This window comes from Phyllopteryx taeniolatus, chromosome 3 (assembly GCF_024500385.1).
Source record: "Phyllopteryx taeniolatus isolate TA_2022b chromosome 3, UOR_Ptae_1.2, whole genome shotgun sequence".
Lineage (NCBI taxonomy): Eukaryota > Metazoa > Chordata > Actinopteri > Syngnathiformes > Syngnathidae > Phyllopteryx > Phyllopteryx taeniolatus.
This window is the reverse complement of record NC_084504.1, coordinates 6350985-6378076: the sequence shown is the minus strand read 5'-3', so window position 1 is coordinate 6378076 and position 27092 is coordinate 6350985. Positions and strand designations below refer to the sequence as shown.

At 41.4% G+C, this 27092-nt stretch overlaps 1 protein-coding gene across 1 annotated transcript in view; it reads left to right on the top strand.

Moving 5' to 3' along the window:
• The first annotated feature begins 869 nt into the window (after positions 1-869).
• Positions 870-27092, top strand: part of si:dkey-91m11.5 (PH_BCR_vertebrate and RhoGAP_Bcr domain-containing protein) — a 42058-nt gene continuing 15835 nt past the window's right edge. Inside the window, exons 1-4 of the mRNA XM_061766670.1 lie at positions 870-2603; positions 20557-20726; positions 24949-25053; positions 25301-25486. Of these exons, the coding sequence (XP_061622654.1) occupies positions 1280-2603; positions 20557-20726; positions 24949-25053; positions 25301-25486 (1785 nt within the window). The 5' untranslated portion in view covers positions 870-1279. The remainder of the gene's footprint in view (positions 2604-20556; positions 20727-24948; positions 25054-25300; positions 25487-27092) is intronic.

The window sequence follows — 27092 nt, the reverse complement described above, 5'->3', positions numbered from 1 at the left end:
ATAAGACAAGAAGTGCTAGTGGGAAAGTTTTCTGACACCAAAACAAGATTGCATGAAATACAGGGCTCTTCATCAGACCCACAAAAAACGCCAATAAGATCGTTAAAATAGACATAAAACAATTAAGTGCCATAGAAATTATATAGCTCTATATGAAAAGAACACATGCTAGTTGAGTCATAATATCTGATTAGGCAAACGAAAGGACGCTTTTTGACTTTTCTACCTAGGTAGCCAAAAATCCCGATTTTCAAGTGTAACGGGAATGCATCACTATTACTTCGCGTTAGTGCAGTTGCCGTGGATACCGGGTCGGTTGCTAACTGGATCAATGAAGCGTCAAAATAGTTTACACATTCACACACGCGCGCGCACACACACACGCACACGCACGCACGCACATGAATAAAAAGAACCGTGATAGTACAGCTATCTAACATTTATTTCATTCTGTGTACGTTAGCCACGGTGTCCATCTAAACTTTTGAACCGTCAGGTGGCGATGTTGGCGATCTTTTATTTATTTATTTATTTTATTTTTTATTTTTATTTTTTTTTAAGTATCCATCCAATTGCAACACAGTGACCTTTGGAATACCACGCGTAATCCGATCATAACGTATTGTTGTTTCCAAATCACGTGGAATACTTTGGGAAGTTTAATTTATTGAAGAGAACTGGGTGTAAGTAAATCAAAGTTGTCGGTGTTACTTTTTTCCGCCTCGAATGCTATCAAAGTATCCTCGAAACAACTCTTTGCTTTCCCCACATTGCTCGGACACTCCTAAGGTGTTTTCACTGTTCTCTTAACAGTCTCCATTGTTAAGAAAAGTCAGTTTTACTTTTTGAATTTGATGTGTGATCGTGTACACAATAATCCTAATTCACACACGGGTGCCCCGCCTCTTGTGCTGCGGCTGCTCTTGGACGAGGAGCCCAAACACGAGAGCGAGTCAGTCTGTCAGTCAGAGCAAACGCACAGGCAGAGGAACTCCAGAGGGGGAAAAAAAACAAAGAACGATCAAAAGGAAAGAAGACAAGGAGAACGCCATATTTCATGGACTTGCCATAAGAAGGAAAGAAGATGGCCAGATGTTGTTTTGCATGGTTCTGTGAGGAAAAACTGAGCAGCTTTTCTTGATTGTCAAGTGGTTCCTCACATTTCCCCTACTTTCCACAGCAACATGGAGATTTTAAGACATGGAAATTTTGGCTCACCATATTTGTTGCAGGTATTTTTGTTTGTATTTATGTGTGACTAGTATTGTCTGGAATAACAATGGTTGAACCCGTGGGGTTTGTGGAGGCTTGGAGAGCTCAGTTTCCCGAATCTGATCCGCCATGCATGGAGTTGAACTCCATGGGAGATATTGAACAGGAGCTTGACAAATGCAAGACATCCATCAAACATTTGGAGAAGGAAGTAAACAAGGAGCGCTTTAGGATGATCTACCTGCAGACTCTTCTTGCAAAAGAGAGGAAATCTTATGATGGCCAGCGATGGGGGTTTAAAATGATTCCTCAGACAAGTGATGAAAACCTTCTCAGTGGTCCAGACAGCCAGAGGCCTCACAAAGAGGAAGTGTCAGTGGTACAGCCACAGAAAGCACCCGGAAAGAAGGAAAAGTGGACATCACATCCAGAGGGGGAGGTTGAGAGTGCCAAACTGCAGGACGGGGAGACACCTGTGCACCAAGAGTTCGACACTGAGTTCCCAGTGGGACCGGGTTCAGTGGCGGCGCTGAGATCCAACTTCGAACGCATCAGGAGAGCCAACTCACACACAGCTGGAGATGGTAAAGGGTTGTCAGTGATGGGAGGACCAGACAAACCCTTCTATGTTAACATGGAGTACCATTACGAGCGAGGACTGGTCAAAGTTAACGACAGGGAGGTCTCAGACAAGATCAGCACACTTGGGAGTCAGGCCATGCAGATGGAACGCAAGAGGTGTCTTTATTCGGTACCAGGGAACCTGTCAGCCGCCGCAGGGGACATAAACAAGTGTGTTCAGCGGGGCCGGTCCACTGAGGGGAACTGCGGTTATAACGGGTCATATGACGAACCAGGGGTCACCGATCACTTCCGAAAAGACAGCGCGAGCCGTTCCGCTGGAGGAAAGTCTGACGCACAGCCAGCTGAGTGCCAACCATACACTAGTGTGTATGTTGGGGGAATGATACCTGAGGGGGACACTCGAGTGATCCACATTAGAGACCACAGCATAGAGGAGAACACACATCTAACATGGCCTCGGCGCTCCTGCTCTCCTGGCAGCTTTGATGACGACGGAGGAGAGGGATACACTCCAGACTGCAGCTCCAATGAGAATTTGACATCCAGCGAAGAGGACTTCTCCTCAGGCCAGTCCAGCCATGTTTCTCCCAGTCCCACCACCTATCAGATGTTCAGGGACAAAAGTCGCTCACCTTCTCAGCAGTCGTTTGACAGCAGCAGCCCACCCACGCCCCTCTCCCAAAAGCAACAGGTGGGAGTGACTGACCAGATCAGAGTACATCAAGCAGGCCAACCTTGGCCCAGTGATGGGGAATCCACCACATCGAGCAGGACCTCCCACGACAACAGTGTTCAAGGTGATCTGGGTAAGTCTGCAAAACATACTCTCTGGATTTTCTCTTTTAAAATAAATAATTGTTTATAAATCCGGTTGGTCATGAACCTTTTAGCGGGAAGCATATTTGGTTACTCAAGTGGGTGTTCAAAATGGACCACTTAATACCTCCCCATTAGACAATAGAACCCTGTGATTTCTCCAAGGCATGATAGTAATAAAACATTTATCATGATATAGAAATATAAGATATTATATATTAATACATAATTTCATTTAAAACATGTTTGTTTGAATAAAATGATGCGTGTTGTCTACAATAGGTGTATAAAACCTCCTCCATGAAACAATATGCAATATGAATGAAGGCAATAGGTCTGTCTATTCATTTTTTTGGTGCAGCTTTGTTGAATTTTTCTTAGATTCATACTACTACTACTATATTCTTTTGACAAAAATACTATTTTAATTTATTTTTCCTCATGACTTATAGAAAAAGCAAATGACAATGACATACTGTATTCTAAAGTTTTTTTTTAGATTTGCTTTATTTCTTCTGATAACGAACAAGCTTTGAACAAGTTTTTTTCTCAAGCATTAACTTAAATTACCTTATACAGAAATAGGGTACATATTTCTTTTCTTATCAGATGATGTAAAAATAAGCTCCTCCTCATGGAAAAATAATGCCCCTTTTTCCAAAATATGTACCCAGTATGTAAACGGAATCCTTTTGGACATTTTAAATGTTCAACAATTTGACATCATAAAATGAGCTGTCAGAATGCATGGCTTGACTGGGTCCGTCCATGTCTGTTGTCAAAAAGTAACACCAGCTCTCTCACGCTCTTTTTTCATGTGATGTTCTACACTGGTGAGACAAGGAGACCTCGGTAAAATATTTGGGCGCACATACCTCGAGTCAAAAGTTTCAAACCTGCAAATAAGGTGCTGCTTTTGCAAGGTATAAATGGGCACCATGTTGTTGGCACAGCACAGTGGACGACTGGTTAGCATAGCTGTTTTACAGTTCTGAGGACTGGGGTTCAAATCCCGGCCTCCCCGTGCCTGCGTGGGTTTTCTCTGGGTACTCCGGTTTCCTCCCACATCCCAAAAACATGCGTGGTAGGTTAATTGAGGACTCTAAATTGCCCGTAGGTATGAACGTGAGTGCGAATGGTTGTTTGTGTATATGTGCCCTGCGATTGGCTGGCGACCGGTTCAGGGTGTACACCGCCTCTCGCCCGAAGATAGCTGGGATAGGCTCCAGCACACCCGCGACCCTAGTGAGGATAAGGGGTATGGAAAATGGATGGCTGGATGGATGTTTTTGGCATTGTTCAGCATGGCCAACTCTGTGACTGCCTTCCACCATGCTCCTTTCTTGTTAAACTTAAAACAATGTGAAAATGATTCCCCTTCCTTTGTCCGGTACTTAGTAGGAATTAAACTCGCGAGAGGCTTTTTCGAAAATAGTGTTCGGAAAAGTCACCAAAAATAGAACTAGGGAAGCTATAAAAAATGTGATTAATAAGCAATAAACACAAATAAATTGATTAAATCAATTACTCGTCTAGCCCGAAGTAGTAATAATAGTAATGACACATTTTTTGGGGGGGGGAAAAAATCCCATTTTATTTTTTTCTTTATTTTGTTTTTGAAGATGCAGAAATTGTGCAAAATTACACATCGCACGTTGAGTGGATACCAGTAAATCTGTGTACATTATCAATAGACCAAATGATTACCAATTCAGTTTCTGCTCCGAGTATCTAGGATAACAGGTGCAGCAATTAACCCTTGCCTTGGGGCCCCATTGGAGGGGAACAGAGGTCCTGGCAAGAATGCGAAAATACTTCATTTTCGAATTCTTGTACTAAAGAGTACATTCAAGTTCCTCTAGTGAAAGATCTCTGTTCTCATTGACTGGCCTTGCTGAAGAAGGAGGTTATATTGCTGTCTAAAATGCACCTGCAATCTCTTCAATGAAATTACAGCCCAGCACACCAGATCCAGCCCTAAATGTTTTCTGGCCAGGATTATTATGCAGTTTATTTTTAACACATTATGCTGTTAACCTGTGGAGGAGGGAAATATAATGAGTTGACTGATGTGACCTACAAAAGCTAGGCTAGGTTTGATGAAATGCATATTTTTTTTCACTCAGCAATGAGCAGTAAGACGCATTTCCCCAAAGCCTGGTAATGAATGTTAATTCTTTACAGCTTTAATCAGCTTTTGCTAAACACAACCCAACCCTGTAAAATGTTCTTTTTTTTTTTTTTTTACAAGGTTATAGAGTGCAAAAAAAGGTGCATTGATTGTCATGAAGCATTGATCACTGGCGGCGATTCCGATTTTTTTTTGGAGCCGATTTTCTGCTTGTGGCCCACAGAGAGCTAGAAAGCTCTCAGAGAACGGCTACAATGGAGGCAGCTCCTGCCCCGAGGCTTCCCAGTCACTTCAGCCTTGTCCACCCTGAGTGTTTTTCTGTCAGCACACATCAGTGTTGTTGTCCTGGGTACCGAGTAATTTACTTAAAGGGGTTTGTCTAGCGTGATAAATTAAGGGAGTCTCTTTTTTCATTGGAGGTGGGTAGGGAAAAGCCCTGACTACTCACTCAAAAAAGGGGATTGAGGGGCTTAAAACGTGTCACACGGCTTCCAATCGAAATGCTGGCCATCAGTGTTTCCTGTTGTTATGCGTGAACACAATAGCAGAGTCTGTCATTGTGAGCAAGTATTGACATGGTAACAATATAACAATGTTAAGTGGGATAAGGAGAGTGGTTTGGCCAACTTGGGAATGTCATGGACAGGAGTCAGGAGATGCATAAGGACTTTTGTTTTTGTAGCAATGTAATTCTCCATATATCAGGCTTGAAGCCAAATATTCTGCAAAGAGGGATTGGGAAACAGAAAATTGTTTGCCTCTGCAGCTCAGAAATCATCCAGTCCGGCATGGATTAGGCAGACGCACAGAATGTGTTGTTATATAAGGTGATCCAGTGCAAAGCTCTTCGACACAAAGCATGTGACAAACAGACAGATCGTGCGTGATATAATCGGCATGAAATGTAAGCTAGCACGCCTCTGAGATGACTGCAATGTACAAGACATTCAATCTGGCTCGGTGTCCCTCCTCATTGTTATTTGTCACTCAGTGCTGCAAATATGAAAAAGCTAAGACTTCATTTATCACTGTCAAACCCATTTGAACTAATACTTTAAAATCAGTACATTAAATGTAACCTAGTATCGCACATTGAAGGAACTTTGGATCAGCCTAGTCAAGACTTGGGCCCATCCAGCCTGCCCACACTCTCTGACTGGGCCTTGCAAAGTTCCATCCAGCCATTAATTTTCTTCTGCTCATCCGGGGTCGGGTCGCATGGGCAGCACCTTAAGCAGGGAAGCCCAGACTTTCCTCTCCCCAGCTACTTCGTCCAGTTCTTTCGGGGGGGCTCCTGAGGCGTTCCCAGGCCAGCCAAGAGACGTAGTTTCTCCAGCATGTCCTGGGTTGTCCCTGGGGCCTCCTCCGGGTGGGACTGGGACACCTCACCAGGGAGCCGTCCAGTGAGCATCCTAACCGGATGCCTGAGCCACCTCATCTAGCTCGAATCTGATCCTCTCCCGAATGATTGAGCTTCTCACCCTATCTCTAAGGGAGACCCCCGAGACCCTGTGGAGGAAACTCATTTTGGCTGCTTGTTTCTGCGATTTTGTTCTTTCGGTCGCGACCCACAGCTTGTGACCATAGGTGGGAGGAGGAACGTAGAGCAATTACTAAATTGAGAGCTTTGCCTTTTGGCTCAGCTCCTTCTTTACCACAACAGACTGATGCACGCGTCTGTATCATTGTAGACGCTGCACCAAATCCGCTTGTCGATTCCCCGTTCAATTCTTCCCTCACTTGTGAACAAGACCCCAAGATACTTGAACTCCTCCACTTGGAGCAGGATCTCTTCCTCAACCCAGAGACGGCACTCCATCCTTTTCCGACTAAGGACCATGGCTTCAGATTTGGAGGTGTTGATTCTCATCCCAACCACTTCATACTTGGCTGTGAACTGCTCCAATGAGAGTTGAAGATCGTGACTTGATGAAGTCATCAGAACCACATCATCTGCAAAAAGCAGAGACGTAATACTGTAGTCACTAAACCGGACCCCATCAATGCCTCGGCTGCACCTAGAAATTCTGTCCATCAAGGTAATGAACAGAATCAGTGACAAAGGGCAGCCTCGGTCCAACTCTCACTGGAAAAAAATCCGACTTACTGCTGGCAATGCGGACCAAACTCTGACACCAGATGTACGGGGACCGAACAGCCTGTATTAAGGGGTCCAGTACCCCATACTCCCCAAGGGACACGGTCAAATACCTTCTCCAAGTCCACAAAACACATGTAGACTGGTTGGACGAACTCCCATGCACCCACCAGAACCCTGCAAAGTTTTTCAAAATAAAATGTAAAATAGGTATGCTACTTTTATTTTGAAAGTGGTGATTTAAACCCCACCAAAAAAAAAGCGACTATAGGGAGTAATGTCACGGTTGTTTTGTATTGTATTTGTGCAGGGCTCCCGTGTCTGGGCGGTACAAGCAAGCACGAACAAGAGCACTGTGTTTGAAAGCAATGTCCTCATGTTAGCAAAATTCTTATTTCCTGCATGGGTGAGGAAAGAGGGCAACTTGCCACGATAATGATTTGGGAGTCCCATCTAGGAACGGCTGTTATGATTTAGCGATTGGTGCTCAAAATTTCAGAATATTTTAAAATTGTAGAAAAATTGATGCACCAGATAAACAGGTTTTTCGTGGAACTTTCGTGGGTTGTATGTGGGTACCAGAATGTTTAAAATATGTAAACAGTATTTATACTTTACATATTTGAGACAAAGATTACAACAGTGCGCATATTTACTTCAATCTTTAATTATAAAACCTTATACACTAATAGAGGCTTATACTCGTAGAGGCTTTAGGTTCACTCGGAGACTCTTCTGCTGGAGGCGCTGATGGTGTGCCTTGGGTTTTACCTTGGAGAAAAACATGGTGATTGGTAGTTGTTGTCTTTGTTTTTTCTCTTGCTTCAAAATTCCCCTGTACAAGGACATCTCTTATTACGCGGAGTTACAACACGTTTCGCTTCCTTATTGAAGCAGTTTTGCGGATGTTTGGTTCCTCTTTCTTGATGTACCGCACTGCAGATTCATTCACGCCATAATGGCGTGTCGCAGATGCATAACTTCTGCCCGCTTTGATCAAATCTAAAAGTTAAATTTTTTCACTGATGGTCATCATCTTCTTCCTCTTGGGCATCCCGGAGGAAGCTTTCGCAGGGGCACAGCGCTTCGTATTGTAAGGGCTTGCTTAACTAATCAAAAAAATTATCGCTTAAACAAAAAGTTATTGCGGACACAACAGCGTGGATGAGACTGGCGAGACACAACAAGGGAAGATGCTGGGTGAGGCTGCGATGATGCGCAGCTAATCAGCTCACGGGATAAATCCACTCATGCTCTCATTGGTTGATGTCACGGCGGGAACCAATCACGCACCTTGTATGAGTGCCCGTACAGTACAGGCATGTACAAAGCCTCTGAGTCAACTCATCTCTAATGTTTGGCATGAAGGGAAACCTTCTCTCGCGGCATCAACATGAAACAACGCGTCTCTCCGCAATATGGCTGCCGATATGGCTGTATTTCTTTTGTGTTTTGTTTTTTATATATACGAATATTTTGGAAAAACCCACGAAGCACTGAAGCCGCAAAACGTGACGCGCGGAAGTGGCGAGGGAACACTATATACCCTATGTACTGTTCTACCCAAGTAACATCTTATCAAAACAATACATCCATCCATTTTCTGAGCCGCTTCTCCTCACGAGGGTCGCGGGCGTGCTGGATCCTATCATCGGGCAGGAGGCGGGGTACACCCTGAACTGGTTGCCAGCCAATAACAGGGCACATAGAAACAAACAACCATTCACACTCACAGTCATGCCTACGGGCAATTTAGAGTCTCCAATTAATGCATGTTTTTGGGATGTGGGAGGAAACCGTAGTGCCCGGAGAAAACCCATGCAGGGACGGGGAGAACATGCAAACTCCACACAGGCGGGGACGGGGATTGAACCCCGCACCTCAAAACTGTGAGGCTGACGCTCTAACCAGTCGCTACCGTGCCCAAAACAATACAATTTATCGATTTATACAAATACTTTCAGTTAAATTGAGTTTAGCATGATTGAATGGCCTTTGGCAACCGTTCCAGTTTTTCACGTGGCCCCCTGAGAAAATGAATTGCTAATCTGTTGTTCAAATGCATTACGTCTCACTTTTTCCTGAAGGCACCATGTGGCTTGTGTGCCACATCACCTGCAAAACAGTCTTTTACAGCCGTGCCTTCAGTTAGTAACATGTTTTCTTTTCTAAATTTGTAGCCAGCAAGTCGGGGCAGCCCTGATTACATCACTGAGACAGCATTTGTGTTGTTTTTAATTGGTGTTCAAACGGCCCACCTTCTGCCCCTCCCCAAGAGTGTTCTGCTGCATTGAGTGTTTTCTCTGATCCTCTGGAGGTGTGGTTAAAAGTTCCAGTTCCAGACTTTTGAGTGTTTTATTTGACCGAAAACTATTTCCAGGGAACTATCACTGAGAGGTTTTACACTGATCGAAGATTTTTTTGCACAGGGAGAACAGTCCTTGTGACTTCCAACCTGACCTTAATGTGTAAAATCAATGGCGTTCACCTGCTAATGCACGTCACCTTGTTTGACACCTACTGTTGAAAATCTTCATGCTACTGTGCTCAGTGGGCAGTGCCCTTGTCCGAAGGAGACTTAGTGTTGATATAAAAGCACAGCTGTTTCATGTGATCCTTGTATAATGAATTACCAGCTGTCTGGATTCACTTTCTGATGTTGTAATAACATCTGTGTACTTGTTGCTGGATTAAGATTTAGGCAGGGAGTTGGTCGAGGCACGCTTTCAATAAACTGATCTTTGTTGTGGTTAGGGACTTGCAGGGAGTAGCCACAAAGCCTTATTGTTCTTTTTAATTTTATGAAAACATTTGGATGAAATCTATTTCACCCAGCAAAAACAAAACAAAAAACAATGCTACCTTGATCTCATTGTTGTAAACGAGCTTTGTACGCTATTTAGTAGCGCATTATGTTAGTTATTAGGCAAAGCCGCAGTCTTGACGTTTGCCTACTTGAGGTTGTCAAGGATTTTCGTGTCTGTACATGTGCACCATGCCATGTTTATTAGTAATTCAGGGATGAGAAAACAATTCCATCCATGCTAATCAACCTGTGTTACTCTGCATAATCTTGACACACCTCTTTCGTCTTCTCTATGAAAAGGAGAATGGTTGTTGTCTCCTGGCTTCTGGTTATCTGGGCCAATTGTCAAGCTTGGCTATAGACATAGTTTAGATTAGCTAGGGGCCCTTTTAGGAGGCCAGGTCTCTGATGGGTCTATTTTGCCATCATTAATCATCATCATGGCTCTTAAATGCCAGTGGCAAAAGTTGTATGCGTAGCGTCTTGAAGAAGCGTCTGGATGTGAAGTGAAGTAAAACAGTGATAGGGTGTGGCTCAATTCTGATTGTGTGAATGCTGAGAGGCAAGTACTCCCATTCATGCAATTGTGTGTCAGTATGCAGTAACTTATTACCTCTGCCAAGTGCAAATGTACAAATGCAAGAGGTAGGTAATGCAAAATTTCCATGAGACTTTGTTGATGGGGTAGCACATGAGCTTAGCAAGAAACCATAACACTAATGAAAATGTGGGTGTATTTGCGGTTCGGCATTTTCAAATTCACCTATTTGTGTATTTTTTATTAAACCTATCCTCTGTTACTTGCTGAAAGATTCGCCTTTTCAAAGTTTTTGTGCTCAGGCCTAAGAAATAAAAGTATTGCTTTGCCGATATCTTTTGGCATTTTTGGTGCTACAGAACTAATGTATGTTTATGTGAGTTGAGAAGTTTAATTTAGACAAAAGTAGTGCTTCGCCTTCACCTTGTGGCATCTATAGGCAATTATAAACCTTTTTAGGGAGGGAGTCAATTACTCGCAGAATTTCTTGCTTTGCTGCAGGGCTTGGTCCCTGTCCCTGCGAATAGCTGGCGTTCCCTGTAAAAGAATTTATTTTCTCTTTTTTCTGAATTAAGGGAACAGTTTCTGTCACCATCCAACATCTTAAATCATTCACCATGACCATAAATTAGATTGCTAATTACAGTAACATGCAGACCGACAACAAAACAAAAATGTGATTATCCCCCCCTCCACACACTTTTGTTATATTTACGGTCCCACTGGTACAATTCCAACCCCAATTCCAATGAAGTTGGGACGTTGTGTTAAACATAAATAAAAACAGAATACTTTCAAATCATGTTCGACCTATATTTAATTGAATACACTACAAGATATTTAATGTTCAAACTGGTAAACTTTATTGTTCTTAGCAAATAATCATAAACTTAGAATTTTATGGCTGCAACACGTTCCAAAAAAGCTGGGACAGGGTCATGTTTACCACTGTGTTACATCAGCTTTTCTTTTAACAACATTCAACATTTTCTTTTTAACAACATTCAATAAAAGTCTGCATGTTTTAATTCCAGTATTTTATGTTGTGCCAGCAGTTGACTGGAGTAGTAGTTTTTCAGGTCTGCCTCACAGTCGGGAGGTTCTCTGTGTGCAAGACACGTTTGGCCTCAGTGTGCATTGATGGAGCTGCTGTCAATATAGGAATTTTATAGGAGCGAGTTTTTCCAAATTATGTTGGATGGTGAACTTTGGGGATTCTTGTCTGTATTTTGTGCTTAGCCCATACCCTGAAGTCCTGGAGTCTTGCACCAAATGAATCAGCTGATTACAATGTCCTGTACTGTGTGACAATGAATCAGGCCATTGTCAAAGTTGCAAAACGTGTATATATATATATATATATATATATATATATATATATATATAAAAAGGGTGGCAGAGGGTGCCAAAGTTATAAAGGTTTCACAACATTAGACAAGCTGTAATTAAATTTTCTGTGTTTGAAGAATTACATGTTAATGATATTAGTTGCACTGATTGTATTCATTTGAAATTTATATTAAGTGTGAATTATCAATATATTCATCTCCATTGTCCATTCTCTGGGATCAGTAACGAAAAAAAATTACGAAAATGATCTGGAGCAAACGACAATCATAGAAACCCTAACCTGAGAAAAATACCTCAAAATGTTATGCAACCCCCAGGTTATAACATCATATCAAAGCAATGGGTAGTGCAATGGGTAGTGTTCTTGATGTCATCCTGCTCACAGCCTTTGGTGCTACGGTGAGCTAAGGAATGTTTGCATGATATCTGGGGGTTACTGTAAATGCTTGAATTGCTTGTTAGTACAGCCTTATAACCCTCAAGTCATTCTTTGGAATTTAAGATTGGTGACCATCATATCTCAGTATTCACATGCATTTCCAGGGTGGATTGAGCATGTTTTTCCGCTTAATAGCACTGTGGCAGTGCTACGGTTTCAACCTCAATCAGGATAGGATCTCTCCAACAACTAGTTACAATTTCTATTTTTGTGACACTCTGGTTCTGAGCTTCTTCTCCTCAAATAATGTGTCCTCAAACCAATAACGGCACATCTTATCAGATTCCTATAATGTTATTCATGGTATGCTGTGAATTAATGTATTAATCAGCATTTCAACATCTTTAATTTTTACAAACTCTAGGTGCGTCAGCCTTGACTGTCAGTGAGTGTTGATGAAGGCTCTGTGTTGGCCTCAGTGCAGAAGGTGGCACTACTTGCTGTATCAGCCCGTTTTAGACCTAGTCCATATTTCTGGTCAAATGCAGGGTCATTAATATTTGAGGCCCCACAAGGTAGCCCAGACAGACCTATATTGTACCAGGACACCAGCACCTAAAGTGTAGTGGTCATGGAAGCTAATGAATGCAGCCTCTCCCTTTCCTAGAGTAAACGTTGGCCCACAGAAGGAAGTGCTGGTCGCAGTCGTGGTCGGGCGATCCTGCCCCTGTGTGTAAGTAAGATACACCTGTTGCTCTGTGCACTGTACAGCGCACACTAGCCAAAAGCCGGCAGTCCATCATGACAGCAGGTCTGACATCGCCAGCTGCTCTCACAGTAAAATCCATGAATAGGCTCTTTGTGCTCTCTTATCTGGTAACAGAAAAAATAAAATAAAACACTTGTTTAAGAACCAAGCAAGACTGTGCTCACTAGTTCACCCAGTTAGTTTATTTAGTCAAACACTTTGCTGTAGATAATTGGACAAAATCTTTGGCATGCTTATGAGCTTGTGGACCTCCCCGTGCTCAGCCTCAGCGTGTCTGGTCCTGCAGTCTCAGCTCCCCTCCTTGGTCACACTCAAAGGGCTCTCTGTGCTTCTGGCTGGCAGGCAAGTGCTAATGGAATGTCTCAGCTGCTCGCAGGGTGTGGGGGGAAATGGATAATGAAATGTAAAGTGTGGTATGAGTTCACCTCTCTCACGACAGCCTGACCTGTGGAGCTTGTTGCATTACTACTCAACACAATTTCTTTTAGACAAATATGAGGCTGCTCACTGTAAGTTTATGAAGAAAAACATGGGTAAGAAACAAGTAAAGGCAAACTCTTACTTTGTCCACAGCTCACAAGCAGAACTAATAGCAAACCAATAAAGCATGAGCAATAAATCAGATGGAATAGTGGATTTTTCATTATTTAGTGATTCTCTATCACTGACATCACCTGAAAGTAAGTCCTAGTGCTACAGTGACTGTTTTTTTGTCAATGTCTTTATGTCTCAAAGTGTTCTCTGTCAATTGACTGTCTGTTGTCGTACGAGAGCGGCTCCAACTACCGGAGACAGATTCCTTGTGTGTTTTTTGGACATACTTGGCAAATAAAGATGATTCTGGTTCTGATTCTGATAAAAGGTACAAATGCATTGCATTTAATAAATATATAATTCCTTCCTTTTTAGGGCTCAATATCACCGTTATATCTACTTTTGTGATGTACCGTAATTTATTGTGTATAATGCGCAGCCATGTATAATACCCACCCCCAAAGTTGACCTTAAAATTATGGAAAACCCTTCTACGTATATATAATGCATTTTTACAATGCATGCTTTTGCTTCTACCCATATGATCAAAACATGAAGTATTAGCTGTATTTTTTTCATTTTTTTCAAATAATTATTCTTATTTGAACACATAATACTTTATTTTTGTTTACTTGCTCTTATTTTGAAATTCACAGCCCTACTTTTATTTAGTGAATGAGAAAACACACAGTTGTGCTCATATGTTTGATTACCCAGGCAGAATTTGTAAGATGGATACAATTCTTTAAAGAAAACATGAAGGGCCAGGTGAAACACATTTAGTTTTATTTTAATGGGATTAAAATTAAACTGTCAAGCATTTCAGAAAAGCATTATCATCAAACAAAACATAACCATAAAGAAATTAATGATGGTTGTTGTTCAATCATCATTCATAAAACAATATTTCACAAATCCTGCCAGGGTATGTATACTTATGAGCACATCTGTACATATTATACGTAGCCCTCTCATATTGGAATGAAAGTGTAGGCTACACCTTTTTCATAGCCTCTAGGTGGCGCTGGCATATTAGAATGAAAGTGTACACCTTTCTCATAATCTCTCGGTAGCGGTGGCATATTGAAATGAACGTGTGCCGCTTTTCATAACCTCTAGATGACGGCATACATTTATAAAATGGGAAAATCTTAATTTCCCCCTATACCTATGTATAATGCGCACCATAGATTTTTGATATTTTTGGGGGTTAGGGTTATAGCGTAATTTCCATGAGAAATTACGGTATATGTCATTGATGCGAATGCAATGGAAACCAGTCCAGGGTGTACCCCACCTCATGCCCAATGTAAGATAGGGTAGGCTCCTCACCCTCATGAGGTGTAGAAAGTGGGTAAATAGATGGGTGACTGTATTTGAATAGATTCATTTTCTTTTCAAAATAACAAACTCCACATCTTTAAAGTTGTTAAGTTAATGCTGCATAACCCTATTGTCATACTTGGCATACCTCCCCCAGGGAGCCATACCAGGTTGCGTTTGCATTTACTATAATATAAAAAAATTTCTTTTGTGAAAAAAATAAATAAATCAGTGTATTGCCATTTTTTATTTTATTTTGCCACACTGGTTGTTTTTACAGATTGGAACTACTGCGCTTTGATTATTCCTGTTATTTAATACATTACAAGCAGTGGTCTCACCACCCTGAGCTATTTCGACACACTGATTAGTAGGTGCACCGGGCTGGGCGGCGCAGTTCTAACCGATACTGTTCACTGACTGGCACTAATTTTAGTCTGGCCTACAGCAGATGAGAGGCACGTGCGGTGGGCCTCGCTGATTCCACAGGCCGTGTGGCTTAAAGGCCTCCATCCTACGCACTTGATCTTTTGGCTAATATTTTTACAGTTTGCTACAACACATAGAGGACTATTGCATTTACAGATCCTCCAGATACAGATACATGACACAAGATACAGGTCTACTCCAGTTAGTTTCTGTCAGATTCCATTTTACTACTTTTGGACTGCATTGCACAGTTTGTAAAATCAGTTGGTCTTTAATCCCTTCACTGGCTGTGGAAAAGCATTGTCATGCCTGACAATATGATTCAAGTGAGATAACAGGTGTATTCACAAATTGGGTTATGCTCGTACTTCACTTGCTCAGTCTGTGGTATCTTGAGTACCTTTTTTTTCTTTGCATTGTAAAGTGATTCACAATGAATCCCGGTGACTGGTGGAGTTGCCACAAAGGAGGTCTGTCTGGATGTAGCTCAACTTTGCATAGCCTACGTCATGTTTTTCTTCAGGTGACAAAATAGTAAGTAATACACATTGTTTTTTTTGTATTTTGACACAATTGCTTCAAGGCCTGAATAACACTCAACAAACTCCACACAATTTACAGAATTCTGAATTTTTAACAATCTATGCATTCATTTTCTATACTGCCTATCCTCATGCTGGTAGCAGGGGAGCGGGAGCCTATCTCAGTGACAGTAACTTTGGGCGACAGACAGGATACAACCCTGACGAGTCGCCAGCCAATCACAGGGCACAAACAACCATTTACGCTTAGTACATTCACACTTGTGGTCAATTTAGAGTCTACAGTTAACCTAACATGCATGTTTAAGGAATGTGGGAGAAAGCCGTAGTGCCTGGAGAAAACGCACGCAAACGTGGGGAGAACACACAGAAGGGCCGGAGTTGAGATCCAAACTCTGAACCTCAGAACTCTGAGGCAGAACAGCTAACCACTCGTGCTAATGCTGTCCTTCTAAACAATCAATTAATTAATTATAATCCCCCATCCCTGGTACATATCCATACAAACAACAGTACTGTATCATGCTGACAAAGGTTTATAATATTTTTCGTCTTTCATATTGTTTAATCAGACAAGTAAAATATTAGAAACACCTATCTTAAGATGAAGTCATGCAATTCTATTCAATAATAAAAATAGTGGCATATGAGTGTATTCTTTTGAGTTATCATTGACCTTCATGTGGCCTACTGTGATGAACTTTTGGAGAGTTGGAATTGCCTACATGACCTCAGACAATTTCACCAACAGGTCACTATGGAGTGCATCATAGATAAATCTCTCTTGATTGTTTGACTTGAAGTGCCATTGATTAGGTAAAGCTACAAAGTTTTTGGTTTGTCATGCCTTCAATCCCTTCTTGTCTCTTTGCTCTTGCGGCTGCTACAGTTTCCCGGGTGATGACAAAGTTCAGTGGAGCATCCCATTCGCTGGAGCCGTAATGCGTTGTTGAGATTTTAACATCTCATACCCACGTTACTTTTTTTCCCAAAGGTGTAATCTTTCTCTCCAGATCATAACAATCTTTACCCAGCAATATTCTGTACCATCTGCCGTAATTAATTTACTGTATTATTGTTTTTATTTTTTTAATTGTTCAATTTTGTGCCAAATTCAATTAACGTACTCTCTGAGGCGATTCAATCACTGTTATCAAGTTTGTTTATTTTTGAATGCATGCAAGAGAAGCAGGAGCCCCTCCCTGAGCTATGAACACTACACTGATCAATGACTTGTCAGTGCACTGGCCTTGGCCGTTTCCCAGCAGGCATACAGGGTATGGTGGATGCCACTATTCTAGCTGCTGAAATGAATCAATAAACCTCTTTGCTGAGTTTCATACTGGTTGAGTCCTATTTGATGTAGATTGGCTTCTATCCAAAATAGGTAATGGCGATGTTTTTAGTTTTAACTCACCAATGTGTCGTGAGATGTACATATCATCTCTGTATTTTGTCAGTGCCAATGTTCACTTTTGATCCAAATGTTGAAAGATGATATTGGACTTTTAGTATGGCAAAATAAGACCAAATGATTATCTGTGTGAGACTGAATCTCTGGTTTTGTAACAGTCTCAGCTGTACATCTGTCACTAGCTGCTACCATAGTTTATCTCCACGGATTAGGATTAGGGATTTGATGTCTTTGCTATGTCATCAATATCATAACCAAAAATTATGCCTTTCATTTCTCTTTTTCACAAGCATAAGAAAGCATCTGAAATCTGTTTTCTGATGGCTGATCAATTTCCAGAAAAGGGGTGGGAACTTTAGTCATTTCTTTAGCATTGGTGTCTTATTTATGGCATATTCAAGGTGCAAGTGTAGGAAAAACAGCAAAATCTGTACACTTATCACAAAAAGGCCTGGAATAATCTGAAACAAATTACTGTTTTGTGAAATTCTTTTAAAACACAAAATTCAGGCAAAGTCAGACGCAAATACAGCTTCCGTCTGATCCACAGCTGGTGGGCTCAGCACTTATGTAAGGTCATTAGAGAGTATTTATTACATCTTTATTGCATGGTTGAAATCATTTTGAGCTGCTTTAGGAAGAGACAGGGGGGACATGGAACTGTCTAACCAGCTGCAGGATGTTTTGTGATACATTCACTGCAGAGTGGAAAATGGGGAATGATTTCTTCAATGTGATATCTAATACACATCAGTCAGCATTGAGAGACGTAGTCGTGAAGAAACTAATATATTTTTACATATTGTAAACAAAATTCATCCAGGATGAATAAGTACCTTTGTAAAGCAGAGGTGTCAAACTCAAGGCCCGGGGGCCAGATCTGGCCTGCCACATCATTGGCCTGCGAATCAGCAAATCATGTGCAGCAACTTCCATGATCCTTGCTAAAATATATACCAAATATTAAATTGTCATATTTAATAAATAATTATGTTGAGGGGTAGCACAGTGGAACGACTGGTTAGCAGAACCGCCTCACAGTTCCGAGGGCCCGAGTTCAATTCCAGCCTCGCCTGTGTGGAGTTTGCATGTTCTCCCTGTGCCTGCGTGGGTTTTCTCCGGGTACTCCGGTTTGCTCCCACATTTACAAAAACATGCATGGTAGGTTTATTGAAGAATCTACATTGTCCATTGTGAATGTGAGTGCGTAGATTGTTTGTTTATATGTGCCCTGTGATTGGCTAGTGACCAGTTCAGGGTGTACCCCGCCTCTTGCCCAGAGTACGTTGAGATAGGCGCCAGGGCACCTGCGACCCTAGTGAGGATAAGCGGTATGGAAAATGGATGGCTCAATGGATGGAATAACATTGAGATATTGCAAGCATTTTGGGGTATTTACAGTAATTTGAAATAGTTGATATTGTCCTTGACTTCTGATTTCAAAACTCGTTATCCTTCAGTTTGTCGTGTATATGTAATAATATGATGAGGGGATTAAACATTTATATGGTTTCACAGTCATAACGGCCCTCTGAGAGACAATACTGTAACTACAGTGTGGCCTGCAACAAAAATGAGTTTGACAACCCTGAAACAAAAGATCCTTCTAAAGATAAGTGACTTACAATAACAAAATAGAAGGGAAAGAGAAATGCATTAGGGGAAACAAAACAGACCTCTTTGACACTCTTCTGAATTCTTCTCTTTCTACAATAAATTGCATTTGATGTTGTGTATTGGACTACCCTGTGGACAACAATATTGAGACACTTATTAATTAATCATACGAGGGATAAGCTTTACAAAGTTTAACTTTGAAAAATCTAAGTTAGCTGTACGGTAACTATTGTACAACATAGAGCACATCCTAGCTATAGGTGGGAGCTGTGCCTGCTTATGAAAAGACGACCTTGTGCAGAAGGCCTGTTTCCACTTTGATGTTGAAGATGAATTGCTGAATTTCCCGGACAGAGCTGCCTGGGCCCCTCCTCAGTGGCAAACTAGCTATTCTTGTTATCATGACCACAAATTAAAAAAAAATCTTTGCTATCCCTTTTCTCACACTGTCACATTCAAATGACTCCAAAGTTTTTTAAAACTACCCCATAAAAACACACATTTACCCTGTTTGGGATTATACTGTATCTAAACGTCCCCTCTTCCTTAGTGTGGTACAGTATGTATAAGAGCTCAAAGGAGATATACAGTAGTCTGTGGCTCTGAGGCTGCCGATTGAGAGAGGATATGTTATTCATCCCCTGGCTGAGCTGATGTATAATCTCGCTGGAACACAGAGTGGCCTTTCACACAGGACTTCCCCTGTGTGCTAAAGCTAGCTGCTTGGCCAGTACTCATCTCTTCCTCACACAGTCAATGCACGTCTCTCCCTTCTCGATTGGGTCCTCTCTGTTTGTTGGAGTCCTTTGTCACAGAGCCGCTGTAGATGTCACTGTGTTAAATGCGCCTGGTTTCCCCAGCTTCTCCATGGTGACTCAGCCTTATCCTCTCACTTTCCGGAATCCTCTCTTTCCTGTTTTCAAGCTTTTTATTAGCTACTCTTTACAAACCTGTCACCACTCTGGTAGATGCATGCTTAGATCATTTTCTTTGCTTCTTGCGTTGAGATCCCCTCTCATCGACTTTAGTCACATTAATGACAACGATGTTGATAACTCTGATAAGTGACTCAGGGACATTTGGCAGTAATTACAGAATGCAAAGCCTGTTGATTTTCTTGTTCTAAACATTGGAAATCACAGGGTATGATGTATACAGTATTTGGGACTTGCTTTTCTTGCATTTGATCACTATCAGCATGTATCTATTTCAAGTTTCATTGTAAACCTAAGAGACAACTGCAACCATATATAGTGGTGCCTTGAGATACAAGTTTATTTTTCCCCTCATCATGCTCGTAACTCAAATCACTTGTATCGCTTATCATGTTTTCCGATTGAAATTACTGGCAATGTCATTAATCGTTCCAGCCTCCCCCCAAAGTTTTTTTTTTTTTTTAATGAGAAAAATAGGACTCTATAATATTGTAATTTATATAAACATACAGTAATGACATAATTAAATAGAATTAAGAAGAGCCTTTTCACCGGATACTACGGTAAATAGCCAATCGGTGTGAATATGAATATGAATATGAATATGAATGTGAATGGATGTTTGTTGACACCACAGCAAACTTCATAACATTCTTGTATTCATTGGATTTTGCAGTTGCACACTAATTTTATGGCTAGCGTGTGCATTTTTTTATTTGTTTTATTTTTTTAAAGTGAACTTTTATTTAACAAGGTAGGTCAGTTGAGAACCAGTTCTCATTTGCAACGATGACCTGGCCAAGAGGCAGCAAAAGTGATCTACAGTATTGATAGCTGTAAAATGAGCTGAGACAAAACATATTCACAATGACGACTCTTCCATTACAGCTTGTTTCTGACTCTATAAGATGCACATTTACATTAAAATAAACAATCATGTGATTTAGGATTTCTACTGTACGACTGGCATATCAAGGGAATTTGTCTAAAATTTTTACAGGTCCAATAATTTAACAACAACTCTTGGGTGATAACTGTTATTGCTACATGGCTTACATTTGTCTTTTGTTTCTGACAGATAACGAGGGACCGCCGTCATTTAGTTATGACCTGGAAAACTCAGAGGAGCAATCTTGTCACGATGCTGTGTCCCTCACGGGCTCTCCTTCCTCCTCGCCACAGCTCCGTTCTAAAAGTCAATGCAGCCGAGACACCCAGTCATCTGGTTCCCTGGAGTCTACGCTGTCGGTAACGTTACTGCGCTGATCTTATTTTATATATGGTATATTGGCCTATACTGTTGCTGCTGTCTAAAGGTCAGCGTGCAAAGATTTTTAGAAAATTCTTGATACCCCTATAACTCCTTTACAAACCATAACTGCCATTTTGAGGTGATTATATAGCAGTTATACAGCAGTTTAATCGCTAAATGTAAATCAGAATGTGTCGTCTGCGTTTTGAATCTAGCGTCTCTCCATCTTCAGCTATCGTTGGCTATTTTTGGCTGTGACCTAACGAATGGCACACCCTCTGTTCATTCGGCATTGGCACACACAAACACACACAAATTGCCGAATATTTTTCAATTTCACAATGTTTTATAATGTGGCAGCTGGTTGTAGTAATGTTGTGGGAAGTGATAAGAGAAGAGCTTCTTAAGCTTTCCAAGCAATAAAATAGCAATACGAGACCACTAGATCCTGGAGAGTCACTCGGCGGGGGAGGTGGTGAGGAGCCACACGTCTGTGTTTTAGGCCATATGCAGCCATATTACTGGACTGTGTTTTTATTGAAAAATCAGTCGGACAGAACAAACTTTTAAAGGGGAGTGACAGAAAATCAATAGTAGATGGTTGTGCAGTGCAGGAAATATGACGGAGCAGCACGCCACTGAGCAGAGCGCTAAACATAATGAGTGGAATCTGCGAAGGTTAAAACAAGGCAACTGGATTGTTCCTGTTTGTTGAAATTTGTTGGAGAACATCCTGCAAAACTTAAATCAGAAGTATGGACACATTTTGGGTTTGCAGTAATAAAAAAATGATCGAGAAGAAAACATGATGGGCAAGCAATAAACTGTTATCTTACCGACGCCATGGACAAGTCGTAGAATATAAGTACTGTATTTTCACGACCATAAGGCGCACCGTATTAAAAGGCGCAGTCTCAGTTACGGGATATTGGAATGAAAGTGTATTTTTTTTAGATACTCTAGATGGCGGCATAAATTTATAAAATCCATCCATCTTCTGTACTGCTTACCTTCACTAGGGTTAGCACATCTGCCTCACAGTTCTGAGGACTGGGGTTCAAATCCCGGCCCCGCCTGTGTGGAGTTTGCATGTTCTCCCCGTTTATAAAATGTGAACGTTTTTTCCATTTTCCCCGAAACCTATGTATAATGTGCACTATTGGGAAAAAATGCGCTTTTTACACGGGAAATGATGGTAATATGAAAGGCCATTCGGCACGGTGAACGACTGGTTAGCACATCTGCCTCACAGTGCTGAGGACCGGGGTTCAAATCCCGGCCGCGCCTGTGTGGAGTTTGCATGTTCTCCCCGTGCCTGCGTGGGTTTTCTCCGGGCACTCCGGTTTCCTCCCAAATCCCAAAAACATGCGTGGTAGGTTAATTGATGAGTCTATATTGCCCGTAGGTGTGAGTGTCAGTGTGAATGGTTGTTTGTTTATATGTGCCTTGCAATTGGCTGGCGACCAGTTCAGGGTGTACCCCGCCTCCCGCCCGAAGATAGCTGGGATAGGCTCCAGCACGCCCGCGGCCCTAGTGAGGATAAGTGGTTGAGAAAATGGATGGATGGATGGATGGATGGATGGATGAAAGGCTGCAATCACCCAGATCCAAGAAGCAAGCAAGGCCAAACATCAATTTGTGAGACATTTCAACCATCTTTTCTTCTTAATGATGATAGCAGGATCGAGAGCGAAAAGGTTGATGAACACACTTGAGAAATTCTATCACGGACTTACTGTACTTCAGGAAACGCTAATACCAACACTTTAGAGACAAAGACCAAAGTAATGAAAGAGAGTATTGAGCAGGCATACTGTAGAGTGTGCCACTCATGACAGATGGTAACTTGGACATCACGAGATTCTCAGAGCTACGTAACCACTACGTTGCACATCGGGTGACTAGTAATTGGGTAGTAATAAATATTATTCGAACATTAGAGCATTACGTGTTTTGTGTTCTATTACAATAAGATTTGTATAATTTCTATGTTGAAAGACAATATCAAAGTAGCAGTTAATCCAACCTGAAGAGATGTTAGTTGCACTTTATTCAAATAAAGTGTGAATGTATTATTAATATTATTATTATTATTGTTATTTGCCACAATGGTTGTTTATTGTTTGTTTATTATAACAATCATTAATTTTACCTGATACCTTTACAAGAAACAAAAGGAATTTAGGACATTATCCAGGTATTTATTTCAGTCACACTGGTTGAATTTTTGGCTAAAAAGTTACTGAATGGATTTCCAAACACTGAATCGTTTCGGATCGTATCGTTGTAAATGAACTAATATCGTACTTGAATTGAATCGGCAACCACGAATCGTGATACGCGATATTGTGTCTCATTAAACCAGTGGTTTCACTTTGATGATGTCTATACAGCTGCTAAGTAGCCGCTACATGTCTTCACAGACAGGCTTTGACCCCCTCATCAGCTCAAATGTATGGTTTAACCACCTTCAGCTGGCTCCTGTGTGTATAAATCATCATCCTGCTCATATTTCAAAACCTAGCTCCCCTTTGATAGTAAATGCAGGATGTTATTGTTTGACAAACATTACATCACCTCCGGTAGCCCTTGCGGTGGTTAGAGTAACTCCACCTAGGATCTCTCAAAATTGGGAATGTTCTGGAATGCTAAAAACAAAACAAAAAAATATTTTTTTGCCAATTTATCATTGACAACTTGCTGTAGATGACGTTTATGGAGTACAAAACATACGAACAATGCAAATATGAATTTAAATAACCGCCATAAAACCCTTGCACTATGACCTTCAAGTGTGCTGATTTTAGATGTGGGGTTATATGTTAAAATATTGAACCCTATAATACATTCAAAGCTAAAAAAAAAAAGAAAAAAAAAAAGGCAGGTGTACCTTATGTTCTGGCAAAATCCAGAGCTTGCTATCTTCTCAGCAGTGGTGTTGTGTCACTGTTAAGTAATTATACAGTTACTTGGTTTCCATCCATATGTTTTCTATACTGCTTATCCTCACTAGTGTCGCAGGTGAGCTGCTGCCTATCCCAGATGACTTTGGGATAGCAAGTACGGGGAGAACATGGAAGCTTCGCACAGGAAGGCCGAAGCTCGGATTCGAACCCCTAGCCGTGAGGTGGCTGTGCTAAGCGGGGCGTCGAACAGGGGGGGGGGGACTTGACAATTGTTAAGGAGCCCTTACAATTTGGGGATTTGGTGTGATTGTGAGTGCGCATGGGAACACTGTTCTTTGTCCAGTTTGACTAGTCCAAGGTGTACAGTACCTCCTTTCTTGCCAAAAGTCAACTCGTCCACTAGTATAGGCTCCTGCTCACTCACCCCCAACCCTAATGAGGACAAGCACTATGGCAAATGGATGGATGATTATACTGGACGATATATATATATATACACACACATATATATGATGCCATACCTGACGCAACCCACCTATTGTTTAATTCAGGACCGGCAGTGGGTATTTGGGGCACCGGCCCGGGAATCTAACCCAGGCTGTTTGCACGAAAGCACGCAGCATGTACCACGACACTACCGGTGCATTGTATATCATGTCACAATTTCCAAAACTGAAGCTTATTAATTGATTCATAATTTGCTTTATACTTACTGGTCATTGTCTTCCTGACCAATCAGTTGTGGACACGGAGAGCAGATTTTTTTGTTAATGAGGTGCACTTGAGCAGCAAAAGTGTTGAACATGCATGCCCTCGCCAGATGAGAGTGCTTCTCAGTATAAAACAGGGCGTTGCGCACACAGCAAATGCAGTGTGGGCAAACAGATGTTTGAGAGAGAAAGAGAGCTGGTTCCCCACCCCGTTTCTGTGTTCATCCTGTATGTGTGGTATTATTATATGCTGAAATGTACTCTTGGTGGTCTTCAACACTGATGTGGGAAATGTAATGGCTGAGCTTGTAACTCCAACATGATAGCCTGCACTGAGATGACTGATGTCTTTGACCTGTTGAAATAATAAGTCCTGGTATAGAAACACATGTATCTTCTTTAAGATACTGCAAGTGTCTGACTGAGCACCTGTGGAATGTAAAACTCCTACAGAGTGTAATAAAATATGCTTCATCCTTAATCTTACAAAAATATTTGTAGCCACGTGTTTGGTCATTTAATAACACTTCGCACATCCGTCAACAGGAGACTGCTGTATCCTAATATGACTGCTTTCTCTGTCATGTCCATGTTCGTGTCAGGTTGAGCTGGATCAGGAAAAAGGTGTGGAGATGAGGAAGTGGGTTCTGTCCGGAATCCTGGCCAGTGAGGAGACATACCTCAGCCATCTAGAAGCACTTTTAATTGTACGTTCAACACGCACTTTTTTTCCCCCCTTGTGAACCTTTGACTTTAGTCAAAGACTGGTCAGTTTTGTGTGTGGCTGCAAAGGGTAACCAAGTACATTTTGCATTTTTTTATTAGGTAACCCTCTTGTAACAGATCCTTTTGGTAGCAAGCGTTGCAGAATTTCTTACTGACAAGTGATTGGAATCTGCAAATCTTGTTTCAGTAGAGTTCATTAGTAATCTCATGGTTTTTGTTTTTTTAAAGCCCATGAAGCCTCTCAGGGCCGCTGCCACAACGTCCCAACCAATGCTGACCATCCAGCAGATAGAGACGATTTTCTTTAAAGTGCCAGAGCTCCATGAGATCCATAAAGACTTCTACGATGCGCTGCTTCCTCGTGTCCAAGACTGGAGTTACCAACAGTGTGTGGGAGACCTCTTCCAGAGACTGGTATGATCTCATTTTAATATTCGTTAACTTCCCCTTTATGCACTGAATTAGTGTCAACTTAAGTTTAAAAGACAATCGTAAACTTGAGAAATAAGTCATTTAATTTCTTTATGCATATCAGCATCAGGAAAATACTTGTTTTTCTGCTTCTTATGATGTAACATACACTACATACAGCTAAGAACCATCAGCCAAAAGAGACACAAAGAAGTCTGGAATTATACATTGGCTTAATATAATACATAGGTTACTCAATTAGTCAATATACCTTAAATACAGTTGGCTTTTTGCATAGCGCTTCCTCTGAATGTAATCATTGGAATAACACACATGTGAGTAGACTGCCTGGAGTCATCTCTCTGCCCCATAAAAGCATCGCCTCACCACATGATGCACATTCAAGGAGAACAAAAAGTTCTATAGGAAGTTGGGGGATAAGAGCTTGTTTGGTGTTGGCGCAAGATGAAAAACACATTCACGCATGGATTTATATATAGACACGTGACGAATCACTGCGTCTCCCTGACTCGCCTTGCATTCTCTTATAAGTTGTTATGCCGAAGCAAGCTATCGCTTAGCATGTTGTGACACAGCAACTTAGCGTGGTTGTCATCTATCTACTGTTAGAGACAAAACAAGTTTATTTTTATAATACTGTTTCAAATGGAGGCAGTTCACACTGCTTTATAGGCTATCACGACGCGGAGAGAATGCAATATCCGCGTATTTACGGTAGATACATCTGTAAATTGATTGTTGGAGTTGGATATATGAAATCTTCTTTCATACCAGGGTTATTTTAAGGCAGTGGTTAAAAATATACATGACTTGACTCAAAAATGTTAACGTATGCACAATGAAAATTATAGACAGTGTGGTATAATGCGCATGCCAAGGCATTGAACGTGCGCTTTCCCCTATGGGCAACCCTGGCCAAGTGGTAAAAAAAAATACAGCCCCTGTGCTGATCCTGTTTCAAACCCATGACTGTTTTGCCCTTGAGCAAGGCAGCGAAAACTTAAAACGGCTCCCTGTTAAGTCACTGCCCTTCCTGGGATGGCTTAAATGCAAGGACAAATTTTGGCAATATGTACAAAGTGTAGCAGCACGGATACGGTTCTGAGACTGGGGATTTGAATCCGGCCTTCGCCCATCCTTTTCTGAAGTTTGTATGTTGCCTCCGTGCGTGCGTGGGTTTTCACCGGGTATTCCAGCTTCCTCCTACATTTCAAAAACATGCATGTTATGTCTATTCAGTGCTTCTCAAATAGTGGGGCCACGTTGCGATGCCAGGGGGGGGGGGGTTTGTGTGAGACCCTGAAGAACATGATTTGCCATACTAGAATAAAGTGTAATTGCACATCCACTACAGTAGATCGCATTCAGCGTTATTTATTCTTTGAAGAAACAATGTAATAGGACACACACTCGTCAGTTACATCTTCCAATACGTTTGCTCACATGACAAATGGGTGGACTCAAAAATAAGGTGCTTTTTTTCTAACCAGTACCAGATCCAGATGTAAATAAAAGCTGAAATGTTGTTTCATGTTCATCTTTTGATGATTTCAGTGGCTCTTCTGATCCCAGAATCCAGATGTTTTCA